The sequence below is a fragment of the Zeugodacus cucurbitae genome, chromosome 2, assembly GCF_028554725.1.
Source record: "Zeugodacus cucurbitae isolate PBARC_wt_2022May chromosome 2, idZeuCucr1.2, whole genome shotgun sequence".
Classification (NCBI taxonomy): domain Eukaryota; kingdom Metazoa; phylum Arthropoda; class Insecta; order Diptera; family Tephritidae; genus Zeugodacus; species Zeugodacus cucurbitae.
The window spans coordinates 27,559,042-27,585,121 of record NC_071667.1 but is presented as its reverse complement, the minus strand read 5'-3'; the positions used below and the strand labels follow the sequence as shown (position 1 = coordinate 27,585,121).

At 38.0% G+C, this 26,080-nt stretch overlaps 3 protein-coding genes across 5 annotated transcripts; all 3 read right to left on the bottom strand.

Moving 5' to 3' along the window:
• Window positions 1-1,821: 1,821 nt before the first annotated feature.
• Window positions 1,822-13,336, bottom strand: LOC105213676 (uncharacterized). 3 transcript variants are annotated; one of them, XR_008470066.1, is made up of 6 exons: window positions 11,518-13,336; window positions 11,348-11,457; window positions 11,092-11,224; window positions 10,582-11,023; window positions 6,959-10,511; window positions 1,822-6,519 (listed from the first exon to the last, which is right to left on the bottom strand). XR_008470066.1 is itself a non-coding variant. In XM_054225859.1 (5 exons), exons 1-5 carry the CDS (start codon window positions 12,459-12,461, stop codon window positions 7,134-7,136), a joined length of 5,007 nt encoding a protein of 1,668 aa, XP_054081834.1. In that variant the 5' UTR covers window positions 12,462-13,336; the 3' UTR covers window positions 1,822-7,133. The 3 variants fall into 3 exon arrangements, 1 of the variants encoding a protein (XP_054081834.1); XR_008470067.1 differs by having other exon boundaries at window positions 1,822-6,477; XM_054225859.1 differs by having other exon boundaries at window positions 1,822-10,511.
• A 509-nt stretch (window positions 13,337-13,845) lies between these two features.
• On the bottom strand, window positions 13,846-16,245 carry LOC105213675 (translocating chain-associated membrane protein 1). The gene has a single exon (XM_011186662.3). It carries the CDS (start codon window positions 16,229-16,231, stop codon window positions 15,128-15,130), a length of 1,104 nt encoding a protein of 367 aa, XP_011184964.1. The 5' UTR covers window positions 16,232-16,245; the 3' UTR covers window positions 13,846-15,127.
• On the bottom strand, window positions 16,180-24,848 carry LOC105213674 (activating signal cointegrator 1 complex subunit 3). Its single transcript, XM_011186661.3, has 10 exons — window positions 24,616-24,848; window positions 22,841-24,510; window positions 21,946-22,644; window positions 21,199-21,887; window positions 20,567-21,115; window positions 19,599-20,475; window positions 18,474-19,482; window positions 17,942-18,392; window positions 17,746-17,877; window positions 16,180-17,677 (listed from the first exon to the last, which is right to left on the bottom strand). The coding sequence occupies exons 1-10, from the start codon at window positions 24,714-24,716 to the stop codon at window positions 17,345-17,347; spliced, it is 6,510 nt and encodes a 2,169-aa protein (XP_011184963.1). The 5' UTR covers window positions 24,717-24,848; the 3' UTR covers window positions 16,180-17,344.
• Window positions 24,849-26,080: the final 1,232 nt, after the last annotated feature.

The window sequence follows — 26,080 nt, the reverse complement described above, 5'->3', positions numbered from 1 at the left end:
CGCAATGTGCGGAATTCCGTTGAGTGCCTACTTCAAGTGGCTGCAACTTCGTTGATTTTCGACATTTTGTAAAACTGATTTTTTGTAAAACATATTTGAAATGTCACTGAATAATATGATAATAATAATATTCAAAAATATTCAGTAGTTTTCTCAAAAAAAAATCTTCAAAAACGCTTTTTTTTGGCCCGTTATCCCATACCCCCCCCCCTTAAGTTGAATTGGACGAAATATTGGGACTAATCATTGAATCCGCTTCGATCGAAAAATGGGGTGATACGATCGAACAATTTTACGTTCAAATCATTTCCTCTAAGTCAGGTACCGGTGAAGTCCTCGGTGAAAGGCCAGGAAGCGGTACTAGCAGTTTCTATGCGATTCTTAAGGGCGAATTGACAAAAGTCGCAGAAACTCTTGTGTACGTGTCCTTATCGTTCATCCCTTACTTGCATTTATTACATTTATCATTTAGCAATGTACATATGTATATATATATAATACCTCACACAGAATTCGGATGAAAGACCCAAAACTGCGAACTAAAACTACACAGTACTGCGACCCACAAATGTCCCGAAACTACATACACCCCAAATGAAAATGTATTGATAAAATCATTGGGCCTAATCATTGAATCCGACTTGATAAAAGTACATTCCACGGCTAATAGATGTCGCTAATTTCGAAATCTTTCAAATCCGCAAAATCGAAAATTTTGGTCGAAATCTACCCGTAGGTGAGTGAATTTATTCTCAGCAATCGGCAAAACATTTCTTACACAATTTTTACATAAGAGCACCTTTCGTTGAGCTGGTAATGCCAACCTAATTGCTAAGCTGTTCATGTGATATATTTCTAGTATCCAATCTCACATGAAAATGAAAGTGATTGCCACCGCATCAACCCAAAAACTAAGTGATTAAACTAATACAGTGGAACTTCTCTAACTCGAATCACCATAATCCACAAAAAAACTTCGAGTTAGAGAGACTTATACGAGTTATAGAAATTTTCATTAAAACATACGTTTTTCAAAAAGCTGTAAAATATAAATTTACCCAAAGTTTTAGTTATTTACTTCCAAAAAGTTTTATTTAAATACATTAAAAAATGTTTTCTGTTATTTTGTTTGTCGCACTTGGCTATTGTTTGGCTCTAGACGCCTGTATCTCATGCCTTTGTTACATGATTTGTGAAATCTATAAGTGTAATATCATATTTTTTGTGCGCCTCCATACGAACATAGGGACTCCTTTAAAATTGTTCCTTGGTAGCAAAATTTTAAATTTTGTTTTATGCCCTGGTCGAAAAGTTCGATTTATGGAAGGAATTTTGTATGAAATTTTACTTCTATTGCCAATTCAAAAGTTCGAGTTATAGAGATCTTCGACTTATAGAAGTTCGAGTTATGGAAGTTCCTCTGTAGTTTCTTTAGCAATTTCGAATTCCAGGTGCTTTTTATCAGACGAACGTCGGTACGATTCACAACTTATTTACTAATATACTTATCCGCGACATTTACCGGTGATGTTCTAAAAGTCTTGAATGTTCATATCGTACATTTTGTTACAAATATATTAGGCTTCCGATTTGCAAAGTAACTTTTTTGCCGAGGTCATTATCGAATGTTGTCCCTTAGAAGTTCGTAGGCAGATTCCATTCAACGGTTATAATCAATAAATGATTTAATTAGTCGAACTAATAATATTTTTGATTTGGCATCTAATGAATACAACGATATTCGAGTGCAGTGTTTCAAAATAAATTTAAACCGCAAAAGTCCCTCCCTACGGTTTTCTTCTTCTAATAAAATAAAAAAAATTCAATTTTTTTCAGTTTTTATTAATTGTTTACCATCTCTTTCGGGCTTAAGAATCTTATTTCATTTACGCATTTTTATCAAAAAGGAGTTCTATTTATGTCTGTGTGTAGTAGTTATATAACGTTACGGACTATGGTGATACATATGTATGTATGTATGTATATATATGTGTGTGTATGTAGACTCGTACTAAATTTGTATACGCACAAGACTTATGCTCATTCTGATCTCTATATTAGCTGTAACTGTTTTTTATTTTCTATTTATATTTTGTGTGTATAGTTTTCCTGCATTCCCTTGAATTAATATGCATTACATTGCATTACATTAATAATTACATTTGTTAATTTTATGCGCTGGAGAAGTTTTTCATATGGTATTTACTGTATGTAACTGTAACTTAATGCTTAATTAGTGTCTGTAGTGGGTCTGCTATTGTATTATTTAACATTACTTGCTCTATATGTTTCTATGTATGTATGTATTGTATTTGTATTGATAAGTTTGGTATTGTATTTAAAATAAATCAAACAGCCAATACGTAGTTATTACTGTATGTATGTTATGCATGTTTTGTCGACTTATTGTAGATTCTTTGCTAATTCGTTTTCTTACAAAGCGATTGTGTATTGATTTAATGGTTTTTCGGATGTCCCGTTTGCCAACGGCACAGGGTTTGACTGGCGGTAACGGTACAAAATTAACGTTTATTAGGGCTGTATGTATGACATTGATTGATTTACGTTTGAAATTATGCTTGCATTTTCATTTGGCTTGTTTCTGTTCACTTGTTGTTGTATAGATTTTTTTCAAAATTCAATTTAAATTTTTGGAATTTTCTTTTGATTTTTTTTTTACAGTTTGACAGTTTTTAAATCCCGATTTGTTTTATCTACACATCTCCGTTTTATATATATACAAATTATATATGTATATATAATAAATATATATGTATGTATGTATGTATATAATTTGTTTGTTGTATAAGCAATGTATACATATTTTTATCTAACGGTAGTTGCATGTATATGTATATAAGAATAATAGAATATAATTTCATTCCTTGATTTCATGATTTTTCGTTTTATTTTTCCTTATTGACCATTTACAAATAAGCCTGAGGCACAAACACATAATTTATTTCCACATAATTTTGTTACTTTTCTATACTAAGCACACTCCCATATTAAGACTATTTTATAAAATTTAAAATTTGTTATTCTTGTTATAAGCAAATAAGGATGATATTTACTTAAGTTTAGTGCTGCTTTTTTCGAATTATATTTGTTATAAATAAATTACAAATCGTTTTAAGGAAATGGTTTTAACAAAAAAGAAATTTTAGGTTAGGTTTTTTTTTAAATTTATTTTTGTTTTACAACATCTTAGCGGTTAAAGTACATATTTCGGCGTGTGCTCGTATGCATTTCATACATTTAAACACATTTCGTAACAATAAATTTTGCCCACATATACAAATAACAACAAGTCTTTGAACAAGCTCTGCATTCAAAATGTTAATTTCTTAGAAAAATTGATATATTTGTCACAAATTAGACAACAAAAAGGATTTGATTTATTTTTGTTTTTGTTTTGGCATACAATAATAAAACTTTTATGTTAAAACTAAGGCTTACTTATATTCATAATATTTGTAAATTGCGTCAGCTTTTGTTTAAAGTATTTTGTATTCATAGGTGACTTACATAATTAGAAGAGAGTGAAAATAAAGCAACAAATAACCAAAGGAAAAGTCGAAATTTCACTTAATATTATACATAGATTAAAGGGCGGTTAGCGCAATAATATACTTATTGCATAAATAAGAGACAACAAATATATACAACAAACATACATGAGAATAATAAGAAGGCAAAGTTAGCAAAAATAAAAATAAAATTTAACTAATTGTTGAAACATATTAGAAATATAGAAATACATATTAAAGAATAGTGGCACGAAACACATTTCAAATCAGTATAAATATGCACACTTAGTGGCGTTTGCAGAAAAAAGGTATTTTTTCATGTTCTTATGTATATACTCGTTAATTGAGGAAATCGAATTTCTAATGTCAGACAAATTTTAAATTTACTTTCAAAAGCTTTTTTTAAACTCACATGGAGAGCTTAAAAGCCGATACAAATTTTAAAAATTGAACGCTCACATTAATCATAGAATCAGTTAAATCTCTAAAAACAAAATTGAAAAGCAGCCGTTTGTAAACGTTAAAAAACCCATTTTAAAATATTCGCAAAATTAATTCAAACTAAGCACTTCAAATTTTTGCATAGTTTCGATGATTTTTTTTAAGTTTTAATAGTCACGGTATGCTTTATGGTATATTAATATCATTGAAAACATTTCATAGATTTCGAAATTGATTTTTAATATTTTTTTAATTTTTTGTTTTGACTTTTAAACAGTCTGATTACATACAATGTAAAAAGCTTTCAAAAATCAAATACAAGATACAAAGATTAAAAACTTTTGAAACCTAAAGTAAGGAGCTAGAACGCAAACCAAATATGAAATTGTGGCGATAGCTATGTAAAAGAAATATCAATTTTGTGAAAGTAAGAAACATTCGTTTCAAATATCGCTTGTTTTAAGCTTGTACCAACAGCCTTTATATGTATAAATTATTAAAACATTTTAATTTCATAATATGCTTACTAAATCTTTTCAAATATTTAAATTCTAGACATTTCTAAGTAAAAACAGCTTTCAACTAAACTTTCACATGTCATGAGAAACTTTCAATTTTTAAAATATGTTAAAGCGCAAAAAATATTCTATGGAACTGTGTTTGAGGCATGATAAAAGCTTTAATTTCATATGAGCTTTCAACTGAACTTTCACATTTTACATTGAACGACATTCGATTTTGCAAACATTTGTAAGCTGTACGAAGAAAAGCATTATCGTGAAAGCCGCTGTATGCATCAATTGCTTTCGATAAAATTTTTTTTATTTTAGTTTATACGGTTAAACAAGTTACCAAAAATGCCAACACAATGTACGAGTTTGTATGTGGGTACATAATTATACTGAGTTAAATTTTTTTTTTTAATTTTTGTTAGTTTTCTATTTAAAAATGCAAAAGTTGAATCATTAATTTTGCAAAATGGAAAAACACAAGAATTTAAGTGTAAATATGTATTTGCAGTACTTTTAAAATACTATTTGCATTACAGCTATGCTAATAAGCCATTTAGTGAGGGGAAAGTTATTATATAAACAATTTTGTGAAACATTTCTACATAAAATGCCGTTATGTCACATGCAAGGCGCTTTCGTATTATTTTTTCTTTTAGATACTTTCGTATGCTTTTGAAATGTACTTTTATGCTAATTAATTTGTATGTATGTATTTAAAAAAAAATATATATTTTAAAAGCGGAATCATTTTTTTTTAATTTCACTATAAAAAATTCACATTTTTCTTTGCCTTATTACAGGTATACATATATTAATTTTGATCATAAGGGGCGGCCCAAATTCCACTGCCAATATAATTATATACATTTACAGTTATAAATATTACAGTTATAAAAATTTCGTTTCATTTTTTATGTTCATTAATTTGCTTTAAAAAATTTTGTTTTCACATTTTTGGTTTATGTTTAGTTTATAAACTTTTAAGCTTAAAGCTTGTAAAATAGTCAATAATCTGTTTAATATATAAATTTAATTTATATTCAATAAATTGAACTGCTAGCTAGTTGGGTGTAGAAATTTAGAAAAATATGTTGAAAAATGTTGTACATTCGTATGTAGACAAATTCAAACACAAAACAAAAAACAAATAAAAATATGAAAAAACTCCAACACCTGACGTGTTGATCAAAAGCACTGCGTTATTATCAATCTGACTTTAAAAGACCATACGCCGATACGGTATGATAAGGCCATCGTTAAAAAGAAACCGTTAATGTACGAAATTTTTACAGTTAGCTACTTTTTACGCGTTTCGAGCTAATTGTAAACTAAAATAAGTTCCTTTAATGGAAAAACCCTGAAGAATTTAACGTTCTTTTGTTTTTTTTTCATTTAAAATGCAAAGTTGTAATCGTACGAAATTGGTACTTCGTCTTCAAAACGGAATCTTGAAATTGTTACTGTAAATGAACTTTTCGGCAACTAAATTACAAGTACAAAGAATTGGGAAAATTTTCATTTTGTACTTGAGCAATTTAAGTTGTTGTATTTTTGCAGCCCTCACACTCACTCACAAATTTAAGGTGTATAAATTTACATAAAACATTTATATGTGTATATCCTAAATACGACCATTACATTATGCATACATATAGCAATATAGAATACAACATTTAACAATCAATTGAATTGGCAAAAACCAGCGATTTTGCATACATTCCACAATACAAAAAAAAAATATAATAACACAAATTATATATGGTCTAAATTTATAGGTTAACAGCATTGTTATGTCGAGAAATATATGTATCTATTTGAATAAGTGTGCAATTTGGACATTCTCAATGAGCGTAAATCGTGGCAACTTCACTCGTTCGGCACTTATTGGCGATTGAAGAGAAAGTTTCGTTGGCTATGGAAACATATCTACATGTATTTGGTCACAAAAATCATGTTTTTGTTGTTGCAATGGTGCAGATTCGGAAACTGTTAAACTGAGTTATCCAACGGTGGTCGTGTTTATATAAAAAAATCAGCTGTTACAACAAGAATAAAGCTTTTCATAGTTTCTTGTAGAAGCGTTGGAATAATGACATTGCAAGGGGCCCGAATATATCAAAATTACAACAAAACAAAAAACAAAAATTACGGTTACAACAACAATAGTTTAGGATAGTTCTACATAATTATATTCCAAAGTGGAACGTATCACTCCCTAACGCCCAGTTAGCTAGTCAGCTAGTATAGCGTGTGAAACGCTTTCTGGGCTGTTTTGGAAACCGCAGGCTCGCGTGGAATTGAATCGTTCCAAATATTTGCATTAGCATGCAAGGAGAGAGACAACTATTTTCACACCACCGCCAAAAAGGGTTTAAACTCTAATTAATTACATACAATTGCAATCCCGCAGATCAATTTGCCGGCAAATGTGCAACAACATACATGAACTAAGTTGATAAAACTCTCAAAGCTTACCAACTTGCTCCAATAATAGTCCCACAACAACACTACTTGGCATCACATGCTCGTCTGCTTGTGAATGAACTTCGACAGCATTTGTGGGCTCTAAAGGTTGTTTATTGTTCGTGTTGTTGTTTTTGCTATAACTTTCACTGGTTGTAGCCAACTCCACTTCCTCTCCATGCGAATTCTACAAATTTCCTAACAACTCATTCGTTTCGGCAATTATTGCTTCAGCATCGGTGACGGTGTGATTGACGAAGACATCGGCGGTTAGACCACAACTGTCATCAATAAGCGCATCATTATTGCCCGTGAGCCCAGTTAGCGCGGCGCTAAGACCTTCGCTGGGTGCGCCAGCATCAGTTAAGCTGCCGGTATTTGCGCCGCCGCTAATGAGACTATCGATAGTGTTGCCGTTGCTAAGAAATTCCCGAGTAAACTCGGTGGGACTGTAGCGAAAGCGTTGTGTTGCCGTTGGTGTTGTGGGCATGGAGCGTGACATGTCGTAATTGTTGTTTAAACCTCCACCGCCGCCACTCTGCCCGAATGATCCGCCGCCATTGTTGCCATATTTGAATACAGTTGTAGTAAATGTGCCACCCATAGTACTGCTAGAGGTGGTCAGCGACGGCGAGAGATTCACTTCATCCTCAAACCGTCGGCGTCCGCCATAGAAGTGTGTAGCGAACGGACTCTGTTGCTGCTGATGCGGCAGCGGCGTCGATGGCACCGATCGCGACATTGTATTGCCTATACAACCCAATACGTTATTGCCAACGCCGGATATTAGTGCGGCGCTACCAAATGCCGTACAAGCGCTGCTGCTGTAACCCGATGAGGAGCCCGCCGAAGAGCAGGTCGTTGTTGTGGTGTTGCCTTGCAAATTGTTCGGACATTTTATGCGCAAAAAATTTGTATTGAACATTTCGTCCAGGTTATCCAGCATCGCATCAGGATCGTTGACTAACAAGGCAGCTTCGTCGTCCAGCATTTTGGCAGTCATCGTTTGCGTTCTATGCTTACCGTTTAAGACACCGCAAGCGCCGACACTATTTTGACTACAGCTATTCTCGGAGAAGAACGTCGTTGAGTCAGCGAATTCCTGTGGCACCGGTGTCTGTGCGACCGATGTGCACGCCGAGTAGGGAGCAGCTTGGAAACTGCGATTGAAGGCCGGCGAATGTATGCGCTGAAGTTGTGATAGTGGTACCGATTGTGAACGTTGCATCTCATTGGGTACAGTATTTAAATCATTCAGTGTTAACTCATCATAACCAACCATACCTCGGTCCACCGCCGCACTAAACATATCCAAATCCAGTGAGTTCTGATCGGCGCCCAATAAATCAGCAGCACTAACGTCCGTGTTATTGTTCATCGGATTATAGGCCGTACCACTTGCCGTATGATTGTTCGATTGTTGACTTATCTCACCGCCGAAAAATGGTGTACCGTATAATTGTTGCTGCTGTTGTTGTTGTTGCTGTTGCAAAATAGATGGGCTTGGCGGCGCAGAAGCTGAGGTGAGTGGTAAGAGAGCGCTATTACCGCCGGATGTGCCAAGATTGGCATAACTTCGACGGCGACGGCTAGCGCCAATCATCGGGTCACTGGAATCATGCTCCAAAGACAACTGCTTGCCTAATGCGAATGCTGCTTTAGGACGTACACGATGCGCGCTCTGACCGGGGCTGACGAAGAATGAGCCACCGCTATTGTCACCGCCAGAGCTGAGCATATTCGCCGCATGCAGCGAAATGCTGCTGCCATTCAATTTTGTATTGTTGGCATTATTGCCGGTGTTTTTATTGTTGCGAGTTCCCGTGTTCGTATTGGTGTTGGGTGAAATGGGGAAGAATATGCAATTTTTGCGAGTCGCAATTACTTCGGCCGCATTAAGCGTTGTGCCACTCAAACTGATTTTACGTTTGTTCAAATTGGTATTGTTTGTTGCAAGCGTTTGCAGCATATTCTCTTTTCGAACTTGTGTATGGGATTGTTGTTGTTGTTGTTGATGCTTCTGTGACATGAAAGTGAGAGACGCTGAGGCCGATCCAACAGCCATTGTTGTTGTATGACTTGCTTTGGTCAGCACAGCGCCTGTTGCTGTCTGATTCTTGGTACTAGCAGCGGCAATAAATCCACTATTTAACTCTTGTGATGAGTAACTACCGTTATCCATGGCATTTAATTGTACGCTCAGTTGTTTGCTGACTGTTTGTGGTGAAAATTTCGTTGCCAATGGCTTTGCACGCGCTCTGGACGTCGTTGGTGTTGACGTTTTTGTTGTTGCTATGGCTGCAGTTGCTGCCAGCGTCGCGACTGTTGGATGCCTATTTGTTTTTACAGCATCTAAGGAATTCAGTTTTTCCTCAGCGTCTCTCGTCTGAAAATATTGAAGCAATTCGGTATCTTGATCCTCTGGTTCCTCCTCCACCTCGCCGGCCACAAAGTAATCATCCAATTCGTGCTTGTCCATGTTACATATACTAATGACACGCTCGCGTGGCAAACCCAAATTTGATGGTAGATCACCTGCATCCGGATCGGCTAGATTGTTGGCAGCATTTGCAGTGGCTTCAGCTGCCAAAGCAGCCATAATTTGGTGGCGTTTAGCCCGCATTTGTAGCATGTTGCGCGACAAAACCTTGGGCGAAGCAGCGGTGGAGGGATGGGAAGCACTACCACCACTGTCTGGACCTAATAACGAGCTAGACGGACTTACAGAGGTAGTGCTTACAATTTGTGCCGGTGGACCCATCAAATCGCTAGGTGTAGGTGCATCTTGATTGGAAGCCACGGCAGATGTTGCAATAACTGATGTGGCAACAGCTGATAACACATTTGACGAAGCCCCCACCTCTTTGGGAGCTGCAGTTGTGGTAATTATAGGCACGGCATTATTAATGGTTGCAGAAGTAGGCGAATTAGCCCAAAACCCTTTGGTTTGCTGTGCTTTTCGAACTTTTTTACAAAATATATTCGTACTATACTCATCTAAGAATTCTTCCTCTTTAATGACTGCGTTCGGCTCTTGTGCTCCACCTGCTGAGATTGCAGCAGATTCAGCCGCCCCAAGTTCAATGATTTTTGGTGTTAGATTCTTTACGGCTGTTGTGTTGGATGGTGTCCCTGCTAAGGCAGTACGTAGTGGTTGACGTTGTTGTGGTGTTTGAGGCTGTGTATGGGCTACTCCAAAGGCACTAGTGGCTGGAGGTGCACGTGCCAAAACTGTACGCTGTTCCGTTGCCAAATCCATGGGTAACATTTGCTGTTGCTGTTGTTGTTGTTGCAAAAAGCTGTCTGTAACTGTAGCCATTTGCGGCAAATGTGACACGGAAGCAGGCAAGTGCTGTACTCGTTGCATTGTCGGCGACTCCAGTATTTCTTGTTTTATCTGTACGAATTCGCCGATTACAGACGGCTTTACATCGATTGCCGGCGTATTTAGGTCAGACAAAGCTGTTTGTGACTGCGCCTGCGCAGCATTCTGACTACAACTGGATTCAGACGATGACGATCCTTTGCGCTTTTTCTTACGTCGCTTCTTCAGGGGACCCATATCCTAAAAAATTTGGTTATTAATGATAAAAAAGCTAACAACAACTAACAAAGCCTCTCATATTAAAACTTACGGCCATCAAACGTTTCTCTTTCGGCTCACGCGGTGTGTATTTTTTATGTGTAGTACTACCAGCGGAACGTTCGTTGCCGCCGGTTACAGTTTTTATGTGAGATGCTAGCTCTTGTGCGTTATCCACTTTCACATTCAACATGCCCTCCGCCCAACTGCGTATGATTTGCCATGTTTCTCCTTCACCACTGGCCGCAGAAACATCGCCTAGTAGGGCGTTGCCTGCGCCAGAAATCAGGGATGATTCATTGGCCGCAGTGGTATCGAGTAGTGGCAATTGAGGCGCATCCAATTTGGTGGTTTTACGCATAGCTGCGTAGCAATATCGGGAATGACCGCGAGTGCCTAAACGACGTGGTCGTATGCCCGGAAACACTTGTTTCATTACTTTACCAAAATCTGCTGTCGAAAGCGGCTTTATGTCGAGGCGTTCACAATAAGCTCTGCGGTAACAAATTATACATGTAGCTCGTGATTCCAAAATAACAAAAATATTAATATATCTACTCACATGTAATCATTATATACATCTTGCTTTGGTATGGACACTTTGGGATCGTGTTCTAGGTGTGAGCGCACCCAGTTGATTGTGTGATTTATTTCAGAACGTGAACCTAATGGATTTTGGGGATGCCGCAATGGATCTGAAAATTTTTTAACGTTAATTTAAAATGATAATCTCTGATTTTAAATGAAGTTGTGGAGGAGAACTATTTGAAAAATTCAATTACACAACGTAACAAATCATTATTTTCCTATTATAATACCTGATTCTGGTGCTTCTCCCGGTAAACGCAAATAAAGTAGTAGCTTTTCCACAGGTTTCAAAGTTGAAACGCGATCGACAATTTGTTGTATTTGTTGTTTTGCTAATTCACTGCAAATTATTTTAAAAAAATCTGTCACTTTGTTCATTAATATTTTTATCAAACCTCACCTTACACCCGACTCCACCATTTCCTGTACGCGACGTAAGCGATCATCATCCGGCATCCTTACTCCAATGCCAGTCAAACGACCATGCACGGCCGGCACACTGGCGCTGACGCTACTATTTGGTACTGCGCTTATTGCGTTTAAAACATTCTCTGTTATAGTGCTGCTGATGGTACCTGCCACTGTTCCAGCTCCACCTGTGCCACCACAACTGTTGCTATTACTACCAGTACTAGACATTGGCACATCAGTTACAATGTGTCGTGTTGCTTGCTGTTGACTTGCTAAACTTCCTGCGCTGTTTCCACCTCCTATTGAACCCGGCGAAAGCACACCGCCAGACTGACTATTCATTGCAGTCATAATTTTGTTCAACTCCAATTGTTGTTGCAAGTTTAAATGAGGTGTTAGGTGTTCCAATTGCTGTGTTACTGAAAATGGATTTTGTGTTAACACTGACGTTGCTGCACCTGCCAGTAATGGCGGTGGAACAAAGCCACTTTGTACAGGTACACTGGGCGAAGCGGCAGCTGGCGCAGTTAGAACTGAAGTTGGTGTATGCGTCGGTGAAGGTTGATGCTGCACGAGTTGCGTTGGGTGTTGGGAATGCTGGTGCGCAATAGTATGTGATAAATTAGTCGCATCTATTGTAGGATGTTGTATTGGTAGTGGTGGTGGCTGAAAGCGTGCACCGGCATAGGGTGCTATGCCATCTGGATGTGTTAGATGACCAAGCGAAGCAGCAACACCTGTCCCAAAAATACTGCTATGAGCTGGCATTAGTGCTGCTGGGTCGTATAATCGTTGTTGTTGATGAAGGAGCTGTGTTCCAGGTAATACATTAGTATTAAGTGCTTTCTGTTGTTGTGCAGCAATAGCGGCTGCTGCTGTAACCGTTGCTTTCGTCCACTGCGTTCCATTATGACCAGCATTCCTGTCGGTCATGTCCACAAAAATTTAACTTTGTGTTGCCCCGCAGAGTGGCGCGTTCGCTGCTGCCACGATATACAGCTTTCGCGACAAATAAAATGTTACACACGTCGCCGTTTTAACTTAAGTTGATACAACAGCGTGAAATATAATTCCGTTTAACTTAACTAAAATTACAATAACAAATAAATATCATCGTCCGACCTTCGATGGCCGGTACAGTTCATAAACGACTGCGTCGTACGTTGACAACACTTCTGACGACGCAGAAATTTGCTCACTGGCGTTAGTGCTCAGTTCGGAACTGATAAGACAGAGTCGACCAACCACCACCTCCGCTCGCTACCCTACTCGGGAAAAGCACAGCAATGTGCACACACACAGGTACACTATTGCTAAAGGTGTGCTGCGGCTGCTGTTATATCTCGACCACAAAAGTTTTTCTAAAACACCCCTTCCCCTTGAGATTATTTTTAAAGTTCCAATACACAATATTGCTTGTAGCCCTAATATTTGGCTTATGAAGTGTGCTGTTTACGAAACTGCGAATGTCGGTGATGATGACAATAAATGTTGCGATACGAAAAAACGATAATTAAACATTTTCTTGTGTCAGATAGCACTACCTAGACGTCACTAGCACTTTGCTATTATGGATTTGCGTTGAAATATTTTGCACTTCAATTTTAATAGTGTAAAATTATTTGTTTTTGCGCAATCTATTATTTCCTTTTTCACTTGATGCACTTTAGTAAATTACAAAATTAAATCTTAAGATTTACAACAAATTCGAATAAGAAAACTACATTTTTTTTAGATTTTCCAACATGAAAAATATTAACTTTTATCTGCGCTCTAAAACGCGTGAGTAGTGTTGCCAGACTTGTGCTGGTAAATTATTCGAAATGTTGGCAGCAGTGATGCGGAACAACATTGAATTGGAATACCCAACCCAGAGAACTTACAACATGTTATGTTATATCAGAGAACCAGAGAACTTACAAGTAAATTCTCTGGTTATATGTTGTAAGTTCTCTGATGGTTATGATTTCACTTCAACAGTTTTATGATTACAAACTATGGCCAAAAAGGTGATTATTGGAATTAAACGACGGAACTTTCATCATAAACAAAAAACTAAAAGAAAACCCCCCCGCCCACTTTACACAAAAAATTAATTCAAATACATTGCAATAATACAAATAAATTTGAAAAAGTTTTACACAATTTTAACGATTTTAATTTATCAGTTTAACTTCAAGTTTAAGTAAATTGCTTGAAAAAAGAAGTAAATATGTATATATCTGTATATTAATTTTATTTTTATATATTTATAGTTCTCAAATATAAATTTCCAAAATATAATAAAAAAAAAACACAATAAAGTAAAACAAATTAATCACACTTGAGCACAATTTTCAGTTTGTTTATTGAAAAATCAATATTTTCTTTTTCAAAGTATTTTTTTAATGTTTACAGTTTTTTAAAAATGTTTATAATGTAAGTGAGGTTTAATGAGCTGCACTATGCATTTTCCATGCAGACATAATATTTTTTATAGAGTTTTAAATATTTTATGTAAATTTATCAAAAGGAAACAATTTAAAGCAGTTTCTATCTATTTTTTTTCCTTTCTTACATTTTATTGTTGCTACTTTTGTGCATAATTCATACAAAAATATTCAAGCAAGCTTATAGTCTCTTAAAAACTACTTAGTTACAACACTTGCAGTTTTTTATTTAATTCATGTCAGTACCAAAGAATTCATATGTTTGCTTTGTTTACGTACGTGAATGTGTTATTGTTTGAAACACTGCGACTAACACCTATTTTTTAATGTTTATTTTTTTATTATTATTTTGTTATAATTATAATAATAATATTAGCAATGTCATGATTCCGTATTTGCACCACAATCATAGTGGAAGTTGAGCTTAATTCAGTCTCAAACGTCTAACTTTTAGAGGAGTGTAGAAGTATGTGATTTTATTATGTTTCTTATTTTTTAATTGAAATATTGGCGGAAATTTAAGCGAATATATGTAGAATTCAACAATTCAAACAGTTATTTAGATAGGAGCAATTGTTTACTCATTGTACTAGTATTTGTTTAATATTTTTATTATTATTTTTTTTTTTTGTAATTTAATTTTCGGTAGAAATTAATTTGTAAAAATGTATTTAAACAGTATGTATAAAAAATAAAAACGAAAATAACTGTTTTTTTTATTAAAAAATATGTCTTAAATTTAGCAGTAGCAACAGCACATCGGTGGCGGCAGCGTTTGCTTTAATCTTTTGATTTCTTGCTTAGATTGTTGTAGTGTTTTTAATTTGTACACAATCTGGCTTTGAGTTGTAACGAAACTTTTGTATATAGTAAGTAAATGCAATCTTCGCTTTCCCTTTCTCACTGCCAATCCATTAACAATACGATTTTACATATTTTAATATGCAACATCTTACATACGTGTTTACCCATTTGACGTGAATATGTGAATGTGTAACTGTGCAGGAAGCATAAATTCCAACACTACTATGGTCGCTTCAGTAAGAAAATTTCGACATTTTAAACACACGTATCTTAATGAGCATGTAAATTTTGAAAAGTAGCTCATTTAAATTGTTATTGTTTATGTTATTGGTGGACGTAGTTGATTTGGCATTCACTATGAAATGCTTATTTAGCCTTTGACTTAACAGGACTAGGGCTCTGATCAGCCTCGGGCAGATCACTTTCCTTCTTCTTTTTCGCCTTCTCTTTTACTGCCTTTGATTTCTTCGCATGTTGTTGTTGTTGAAGTAGTTTAGCTTCACGTTGTGCTTCGCGTGTAGCACGTAGCTCTTCAGTAATAAATGAATATATTAAATAACCCTGCAGCACCATTAGGCCAATAAGTGCTCCATTGGCGCGCAACGCATTCTCCGGGGGAATACCGTAATACAATGTTAACACACCAATAACCATAGTAGTAAAGCGAACGAAAACAAACGACATGTTGTTAAAGAAACGGACGCTAACGAATTTCTCATCACGATCGAAGACACCAATCAGTTGGATTATGTGCGACACTATTTCGCCAAGATAATGCAACGTCAACAAAACCAAAGCAATACGGTGGAAGCTGAATGAGTACGCCAAGCAGATGGCCGAGAAACCGGATATGGAATGAATAATTTTACTTTGTTGATCCTCTTTTTTAACCTTCTGGAAGTAAAGTTCGGGAAGCATGTGAAGATAGTAAGCCATTTGAATAATAAAGAACAGTTTATGCAGGAACGACATGGGATGATTGGGATATCCTCCCCACAGCAGCGAAAACCTGTTCATGTAACCCTCACGCGATATAATATTTGCACCCAAAATAAATGAGAACACATAGAAGACAATAAGTTGACCAGATTCATTGAAGCGCGTCAATTTAAATTTAGAAAGATGTAGCCTCTTCGATATTTTGTCCAATACATACTCCTGAATTATGGCGTGCATAATGATACATGTTAATGTATAAAAGAAGATAGCACAGTAATCCTTAATGCCTGCCACGTAGCTAAATGGCTTACCCTGCGGATTTTCCCGACTGGGCTCCTCACCAGTAACATTGTGATGCAGCGAAATAAATGCGCTGGCGAAGGGTGATGTCGATTCATCCATCAATGCCACAACAAATACCATCGCCACGCAGGAAATAATGTCCGCGTGATTTTGTATAACGAATTCATGACTTAAGATTGGTGGATTTTTGCTGCTGGACTTACGTCCCATGCCAGGTTTTATCGCCATGTTGAGACCACTTATAAGATTGCTTGTCGTTGCACCACAAAAAGTATTTTGATGGATTTACCAAAACGCTACTCAGTTGCTGATGTGGCTGCGACCGCTGCTACTTAACAATATTTGACGTAAACTATCGCTGACGTTGACGCTGTCTTCGTTTTCTACGCAATATTGACGTTTCCAATTGTCACTGATATCCACAATGTTTGCATCGATAATCCCGAAACCGTAAAAGGTGTTGCCACACAAATTTTTGAATTTTTAATAAAACATCATAAGTTAATATAAATACATACTTCAAATTATTTATAATTAATAATTAGGTCAAAAGCTTTTTGATTAAAAATATTACAGAAGAATTATTATAATTATTTTTTATACTCTCCAAACATGTTGCACACGGTAATTTTTCTGAGTAGATATCCGTATGTTGTTGTTGTAGCGGAATAAAACAGTCGCCAAATAATTTTGAGGCATGCTGTCGTTTTAACTGTCCTCGGATAATAATCCGGTTCCGTTCCGGTTACGTAGAGTCGACTAAGGGAACGGTAATCGTATGGCTGTCTTTACGTCCATTCATCCGTGCAAACCATACCTTTATTAAAAGTTACTTGAATAACAACAATCCTCCATTACATTCGCGTTGCTGATAATTAAACACTGTTCAATATGGCGTAGTGCTTTACATTTAAGATCATGCACTACGGATTCCTGAATACCGAATGAAACAAAGAAATATTTGTGTAGTATATTATTATTATCAATTTATATCTTTAATTTTTTTGGTTCATACTTTTGAGTTTTAATATAGAAGAATTAAATTCAGTAAAATACAAAAATACGAAAGAACATTTAGGAATACAGTGTTGATAATTAATAGAAAAGCGTACGTAATTACATATTACTTTATGTGTACTTAAATATACTTGCATATATGTAAATGTGCAATGAGGCAAACAATTTGGCGTGTACTTAAAGTAACGACAAAACTGTTAAGGATAGGGAACATTGAAATCAAAAATAGTTTTTAGCTCAAAGCTAAAGCACTCCAGCAGACGTACGGTATATCTCTTCAAAGTTAAACTTAAAGTTGCTATTAATTTATATTTGAAAATGCTTTCAAGCTTTTGGATCAACGACTTCAAATTGCAACTCGAATTGTTGATCCACTCCAATAAGACAGTCAGAGATAAGGTACAGCGTCAGAACAACGCGTCCACGACGTGGTGTCGATTGGAAGCAAATACGATTGGTGGTGCGATGACCACGCACACTCACACGTTTCATGGCGAGCAACTCGCTATTGGCTTGTGAGCCGAGCGTTAAGAACCAAGCTTCACTCTTGCCTTTGGGATATTTCGGACAGTGTACACCGATGGGATTGCCATGTTGTGAACGCATTTCACGCACATTCCAATTTACACGTTTCATTTCTATAGAGAGCACATAGTCCTGTGGAAGAAAAAATGTGATGAGTTGAGCAGTTGATATACAATATTAGTAATCCCAAGAAAAGTTACTTCATTCGGATGTATTTTCGTCCAGTTATCTGCCGACGGCGCAGTGGATAAAACACGCATAGCTTCCATGTCATCATAATGTCTACCCTGTATGGAGATCTGTACGCTTATCTCTGGCACTACTTGCAACACCTTAATCAATCAATTGAATTGAATTTTATTTAAATTAATACAGTACTTTTACAGTTATACACACCCTATAGATTTGTTCAATCTCTTGCTCTTCGAAAACATCCCTTAACGGACCGGCTAGGCGCTCGTAATCCTGTCTACACAGTTCTTTCAACGCCGGCAATGTGAGATACCCATAATTATGTTCTATATTATAGAATATCGATACATTGGCGGCAGTGACATGTGGTAGTGTTAGAAATTCCGATTCATCAAACCAACGCGCTTGTATGACACACTGCATTAGTTGTTGCAAACGTAGTGTGGTGCTGAGCCAGCCACGCTCTGCGGTGTAGTCAACCATAGCTTGCATGACACGCGTTGCATTGTCCAGGGCGGATTTGGTATCGGTTAGAAAATCGGAATTTGGCAGTGAGAGGCGTGAGAAATGCGCTTGCAACAGCAAAAATGTTTTTGTATACGGTGAATCCCAGGTCGGCGCGGGTGGACGATAACGACATGATTCGGCCAATTCTCTATTGAAGAAATAATGTAATTAAATAGAATTATACTTTTCTTCAGACAAATTAAAATTTGAAACAGTTTGCATTACGCACTCATTGTACTTATCCTCATTGTGACGTACGGGCTGTTGATCGAATTCGTACGAGTCAGCGATAGCCACTAGCAGCTCACTGGTGTTCATGCCTTCCATTAAATCGTCTAGGAAATGTTTCATTGTGCGATGTGATAAATAATAAAAAGACGCGATTCGTCCCAGGAACGTCGGTATAAGCATGTTCTCGCGTTGCAAAACACAAGCTGCTGATTCCAATTCGTATATGACGCGTTCGATCAGCGACGAAAGGAAACCATTCAGCTGATCCGGTTCTAAACCCTCCAAATTGTAATAAGTTGGGTTACGCAGAAGGCGTCTGAAGAAATACGTCCACGTCAAGTAGTCCAATGCGGCCTGTTTGGTTTGCACTGTGCCGGAAACGATTTCTGCATTTATATGCTCCGACAAGACACCCAAGAGGCTCGATTCAACGGGAAATGGATCGTAAAGGAATTTTTTATAGAAATTCTTCTTTTCATCGTGCACCAACACAACGGCAACACCTTCGTTATCGAATTGTGGACGACCGGCGCGGCCCATCATTTGCAGCACATCGGTAATGGGCATGTCTACATATTTCTTCACTTTGCCATCGAAATACTCAGTACCCTTGATGACAACCAAATGTGCCGGCAAGTTTACACCCCAAGCCAGCGTAGCAGTGGCAATGAGCACCTGAATTTTGCGATTGAGGAAGAGCTCTTCCACTGTTTTACGATCCTGCTCCTGCAGACCGGCATGATGTAGACCAATTCCAAATGCAAGACAGAATTTTAAATTGGAGTCCTTGATTTGTTGTAGTATTTGATGCATTTCGTGCTCTGGCAGATGCAAGAATTGCTTGGGGTTATCATCGCCCGCAACAAAGGTGATCAAATCCAATGCGGTTAGACGAGTCTGACGACGTGATGAGACGAAAACGATGGCCGGTTCGCAGGGCGAATATGTACGAATGGCTTGGAATGTGGGCCGATTCATGGTGGCCATACGTGGGCAATAATGTTTTCCTACAAATTGAAAATATTAATTTATGTTATTTTATTGTTGTAAGAAAGTGTAATACAGTGGATAAAACATTGAGATGGAAGTAACTTTTACGAGTATATTAGAAATTAATACGCACCCGAAAATCCATTGATGTGCACCTGCAGCGGCACGGGCCGCACCGATGGCTTGAAGTTGTACAGTCCCATTTTCTTGATGCCCAGCCAATTGGCCAAGTCTTGCGCATTCGCCAATGCCGTTGACAAGCCGACAATGCGTATGCTGCGCCCCGTGTGTGACGTTATGAAATTCGTACGCGAAACAATTACCTCGATGACCGGCCCACGATCTTCGCCCAGTAGATGTATCTCGTCGATTACAATCAAGACAACATCTTGTACGTACTCTCGCGTTTGCCACGAACGACTTATGCCATCCCATTTTTCCGGTGTGGTTACGATGATTTGACTCTCGCGTATGGCCTGTATATCGGGTGCTGTGTCACCGGTCAGTTCGACGACCTTCCAACGTAGTGGTGGTTGCTCAAAGCGACGCTTCCAATCGTTAATACGTTCCTTAACAAGCGCCTTTAGTGGTGCAATATATACTATTTTGGCGCGTGGATGCTTATTGAAAGCACGGAAAATGGCGATTTCAGCAACAATGGTTTTTCCAGAGCCAGTAGGTGCGCCCAACAGCACGTTGTTATCGGTATGATAGAGACAATGGAAGATTTGTGTTTGAATCGGATTGAAGTGTGTGAAATTGTATAGTGATTCGAATTGGGGGTTCTTTAGGCTTGAGACCGGCAACGGATGCAACGGCAGTAATTCAGTCAATGGCGGATGATGTTCGGGTAAAACGAGGTGCTTGAATGAGAGCGCCGTCCAAGTGGCGCTGCCCAACCACGTGTCGCTTGCAATACGCACATAATATTGTGGTGGCAGTGGTTCTTTCAGTGGAATGGTCATAACCAACTGTTGTGGCTTGCCGCTGTAAACGAATTTACGTGTGGCCTGTTGAGAGAGTAAAACAAAAACTTGTTTGAGAAAATCATATATACATAAATACGAGCAACAAAGTTTTTAATTTGAAAAAAGTACGTACCTGAAATTGTTCGGAGTGATAGATGAAATTTGATTCGGGATCCTCAATCCAGAGCCAAAAAATTTCGCTAACCTTGCCATGCACACGATCATTCCAATTGAAATCGGCCCAAATGTCGATCTTTATACGTAACACAGTGCGCGTTATAGGTTGCAGCGTTGCTTCAATATCTAGCATAGGCACTTCGCGTGCCGAACGCAACACCAACTCAGCATGGCGTGGATTGCGTAATATCTCCTTCAATTCATTTTGCTCCATTTCACGTAACGTATAAAGACTGATGCCGCGATGTTCCAATTTGTCAATAGATTCGGCATTTATCGAGGAGAACTGTCGCAACGGTGTTTCGAATTCCCATTGTTGACGCTCGAACATTTTGCAGATCTGCAGAAGACGTGTCGCCAGTATAGCGTTGTTGTTGCGCAGCACAATCGAAAAGAGGGCACGTGTAATGCGCACTATATTCTGAACAATGTAAGCCATATCGGAGATGAGGGAGAAGGACTTGACATAACCATGCGAGAGATATGTCTGCATCAGGATGTTGACCTGTAGCGACGCGGGATAGCAAAAATATGTGAGTTGTTATTTTGTTAACCGTATCATTGAGTAAATAAATGTAATATACTCACCTTACCGCTCACATTCTCACTGCCTCCGGACGCTTTGACCTTACAATAGTATGTGCGCAGCTCGTCCAATTCTTCCAATTCGTCATCACGTACTTTAAGTTGCTGAAACTCTTGAGCTTGTGAAATCATTGCAAAGATTTCGGCTTCATTCATAAACGGTTTTAATAATTCGTTGAAGATCTCCACTGTATCATATTTGATATAGAAATGTGATGCTGTGCGTCCCAAGTCAGTAATGTTGAAATCCATTGTGCGTTGATTGAAACGTATCATGCGCGCCTTGTCCAAACTCAAAGCCGCAGACATAATGAGGCCACGCCGTTTGGCCTCGAGCATGGGATCCTTCTGCAGGTCAATATATTCGATGCCATACACATGTGGATTAATGCGCATGCGCACAAACAAATACGTGTAACTTAGCCATTCAATTGCCTCTTCCACATTTGATATAGTGCCAAGTGTCACTTCGGCATTTAAATTATCAGCAAGACATTGCACGAAATTCGATTCGATCGGGAATTGATTGGTCAGCAATGATAGGTAGTGATTCAACTTGTCGTAGGTGGTAATGATGGTGCCGACACCCTTCTTGTCGAATTGCGGTCGGCCAGCGCGACCGAAGATCTGCAACACATCCAAAATCCCGAGATCAATGAATGAGCCGTGTTTGGAGTCGTAGATATCAGTACCTTGGAAGGTAAGTCGTCATAATATTATTTAAATTAAAAATAAAATAAAACAGCTTACCTTTTATTATAACCGCATGCGCGGGCAGGTTAACTCCCCATGCCAATGTCGACGTACACACTAGCACTTTAATGTGGCCTTCGCCGAAATATTTCTCGACCATTTGCCGATCAGAACGCAGCATGCCCGCATGGTGTATACCCAAACCGCAGGCGAACAACTCAACCAATTGTTTGTTGCGACTCTTTTGTATGGCGCGTTGCGCCAAGCTGTAGCTATTCGTTGCTTCGTTGGGCAGAAAGAAAGCACCGGTATTATTTTGTTGTGCCAACTCACGCAATGTCGTGGCTGTGCGCACTGTTGCATTTCTGGCGTGTACAAACACCATAACCTGATGACCCTCTTTCACCATTTCCAAACATTTCTGATAACAAATCTGATCCATGTCGGTGAGCTGTTGTAGCGGTTTTACCGATTTTACACCAATAAAATTGGTATCCAAAGGCACCGGTCGGAAACGAGAATCGAAATAGAAGAGTCCTTTCATTGGATTAACTCGCAGGAAGTGTGCAACATCAATGTAATTGGGCAAGGTAGCCGAGAGACCAACAATACGTATCATGCTTTGCGACGACTCCACGAGTCGCAAAGTACGCGCAACAAGCGCTTCCACAACGGGACCACGCTCACCATGCAGCAAATGCACTTCGTCGATAATAAGCAGCTTTACCAAACTTATGAGTGCCACATCGCCAGCGCCTGAAATTGAAATTGTTATTAAAAATTAAAGAAAATAGTGGTTGATATTGGTTCTATAAAATGTTTCTTGACTAAGATATGAGAATACAAGTGTTTGAAATCTTGGCAGCATCCCCAAAAAAATTTAAAATATTTTTTTGTCGTTACAACAAACTCTTCGGTCTTTACAGACCTTTGTCAACACGGTCAAGCTCACCTTTTCTCGTTACGACATCCCACTTTTCCGGTGTTGTCACCAGTACCTGCGTCTGCGTCATTTCCGTTTTTGTTAGCTGCATATCGCCCGTCAGCTCCCTGACGGCAATATTTAGTGATTTTAAGCGTTTGCCAAAATTATCCACCATTTCAGCAGCCAACGCCTTCATTGGTGCTATGTAGACAATCTTAAATTGATCGCGATTTATGACGCCATCTTCTAGATGTGCACGTATGGTATGCACCATAGTAAGCATGGCGACATTTGTTTTACCAGCACCCGTTGGAGCGCACACCAACATATTTTCGTTGGTGTGATACGCCACGGGATAGACAACAGATTGTATGCGATTAAGTTGCGAGCAATTCTCGAAGGCCATTTTGCCAATATCATCGAGATCGGATATTTGTATGCGATTGTTTCCGATACTGAGTGGCGGTGGTTCATTGGCGGCAATCTTCACTTCTTCATATTGTTTATTGTCTATGCGTTCAGCATGGTCTGGAAGACTTATACGATTGCCACCTATGAAGCCGGCGTGTTGTTTGGCATTCAACTGACTGTCGAACACATATGGATACTGTATGACGTTGTTGTTGTAACTGGCTGCTGCACGCATTTCTTGCAGGCGTTGCGTTGTCTTAAGCACCGGTTGCTGCTGTACATTCTCCAGTAGTTTGCGTTGTTGTTGAAGGCGTAATTGGGTTGGATTCAGTGCACGAGCGACGTTATCATCATCGTTTTCGTTGTTACGATTGATGCTCTGCAACATGCGTTGTAATTTTTTCTCTTCACGTCGATTTTGTTTGTTCAATTCTTTTTCTAATGCAGATTGCACAACTACAGCTTTCGCAACGGTTGGACGCATTTCAGTGTTACCTGTTGTTCGTTGTTGCTGTGCTAATTTACTAAGTTGCAAACGCTGTTCACGCTTTTCATATTGCTCCAATTGAGCACTAATTGTGGAGCGTTGCTCCAGTAACTGTTGAACCAAATCAAAACGTTCAAAGCCCAACAGTTCGATTAGTTCATTTTGCAATTCGTTGTTACTGCGCTTGGAACTAAGTTGCTCGCCTACTTTAGATACCAGCTTCGGATCACCAGAAGCTATTGATATCTCTAATAGTTGCGATAATTCGCTCTCATCGTTGCCACTGCGTTGTTCTTCGGCTTCTTGATTCCACTGCATGGAGAAGTTGACTGACGCATTTTTGAGCAATTGTGCGGTGGGTGCCAGATCTTGCAATTGATGTAAGTCCCCCAATGGTGGCCCTTTTAAACGGATGCGTATATTTGTGCCCCAGCTCTTTTTGTCTAATGCATCCTGGTTTGTCTTACGATTCCACTGTTTTAGCTCATCAATTTGATAATCTTCCAGAAGTTCACGTAAGGCAGCAACACATTCTTGCATTTTTGTAAATTTCTTTTCGAAAACACTGCCAAACAAGCTGCGCACACGCATTTTGGATGCCACTGTCACAACGCGTTGCTCCAAGAGCAGCCAAAATAGAAATAGTGTCGCATGTTCGACCACTTGCGGTTGTTCTTCGTAGCCCATGCATTCTTGTACAATATTACGTAGTTTTACAAGATTTGCTTTCGCTTGAGCTTGTTTATCAGCCGGAAACTGTTCCATCACTTTTGAAACAGTTTGCCTTTCAGCGATTTTACTAAAAATGCAGAAGAAATTACATTCGGCATTACATATTTTTTTGTTCACTGTTCTGACGTATGCAAAATACACATAAAGTTCCTGTGAACCTGTGGGCACTTACTCTTCTCGTAGTTTTCGTTGGTCGGCACCGGTTTGTGGAAGTTTCGCTTCCAAGTCGGTATTCGCACGTAGTGCAGATGAAAAGCGTGGGAGCTCCTTCATCGTTTTACTAGCGCTTAATATATCCGTTTCCTAAATATACTATCAATAATTGTATAAAATGTTGTGAAATTTTTGCCTTAAGAATTGATATCTCCGTTGATATTTCGCGATTATAAGAAATTATCAGCTGTTTCAGTGTTGCTTCGAATTTCATTTAAATTTCAGTGTTACCATTGCAATAATTCGAACACTTAACCCGAATAGAACTGCCCATAATTACAATTCATGATAAAATAAAGAGTTATTGTAATCATAATGTGCATTCACTTATTTTCAAGAAAGGAAATATCAAATTAATAAAAATGTTAATTCGAATATGCGAACATAACTGAACTACTTGTCACAACTGGAAATATTTAATACTGAATACAGATGTCAAAGGCTGATTAGAGTAATCTACTCATATCAATTTCGCATCATATTGCACAGAGTATAATAGTTTTGTTCACCTAAATTTATTCAAGTTAGATATATAGTCAAAATGATCAGAATGACTCGGTAACTTAGTACACATTTTCTTTTGCACCCTGAGAGCGTTGGTATCGTAGATGGGTGAAATCGGGCCATTTCCACGCCCACAATTTTATGAAAAAAAAATAAATTGCTGTAAATAAACCACATATTGATCTTTAAAAGTAAAATTTGATACAGAGGATCACAGTATTAGGGACCATCTTTGTATATGGGATTTTTGAGGTGTATCATGTGAAAGTGGGGGAAATCAGATAATAACCACGTCTACTCCCCTACAAAGTTAGTAGTTTTCTGAAAGTGCGTTAACTAACTAACGAAAAACGCCAGAAGTACTGGTGGTACGGAAGGACATCACACAGATTGGTGTTAAAAATTGGTGTGGTGTCCCCGAAAGAAATGTTGCAGTTAGATCGCTCAGGAACTACTCGACCAATTGCAATGAAATTCGGTGCATAATATTTTCTTGACATCTTGATGTTAAGGATGAAAAATGGGCATTTGAATTCCATTAAATTCCTTCACTTCATAATATAATATATACATTAGGAACCAATAAAGATAGCGGAATAAAACTATACACAAATACTGTATTTAACTATCATCATATTTGTGGAAACATTGTCGAAATCGGACTATAACTTTTCAAAGACCCTCATATTGAGTATGAAGAACTCAGTACCTAAGGGTAATTTTTCACCGAAAATATCGGTAAATCTCTCAGATACTTTAATTTAATTCAGAGGGAATCGGTTAATATGTGAGGTATTTTAGTAAAATTTAGTGAGCGCATTGTCTTGGATATTATAGCGGCTACGCTGGCAAGGTCATGTTGTCCGCATGGACGAAAACACTCCAGCTTTGAAAGTGCTCGTTGCAGTACCCGCTGGTGG

What these genes read in the sequence shown, in the direction of transcription:
- LOC105213676 (XM_054225859.1), bottom strand. Translation starts at nt 12,461, where the DNA reads ATGACCGACAGGAATGCTGGTCATAATGGAACGCAGTGGACGAAAGCA. An exon ending in ATGGTGGAGTCGGGTGTAAG is followed by an intron (nt 11,458 to 11,517) that starts GTGAGGTTTGAT and finishes AATAATTTGCAG; the next exon opens with TGAATTAGCAAAACAACAAA. An exon ending in GATGTATATAATGATTACAT is followed by an intron (nt 11,024 to 11,091) that starts GTGAGTAGATAT and finishes TTGTTACCGCAG; the next exon opens with AGCTTATTGTGAACGCCTCG.
- LOC105213675 (XM_011186662.3), bottom strand. Translation starts at nt 16,231, where the DNA reads ATGGCGATAAAACCTGGCATGGGACGTAAGTCCAGCAGCAAAAATCCA.
- LOC105213674 (XM_011186661.3), bottom strand. Translation starts at nt 24,716, where the DNA reads ATGAAGGAGCTCCCACGCTTTTCATCTGCACTACGTGCGAATACCGAC. An exon ending in AATGAGGATAAGTACAATGA is followed by an intron (nt 18,393 to 18,473) that starts GTGCGTAATGCA and finishes TTTCTTCAATAG; the next exon opens with AGAATTGGCCGAATCATGTC. An exon ending in AGATTGAACAAATCTATAGG is followed by an intron (nt 17,878 to 17,941) that starts GTGTGTATAACT and finishes TGATTGATTAAG; the next exon opens with GTGTTGCAAGTAGTGCCAGA.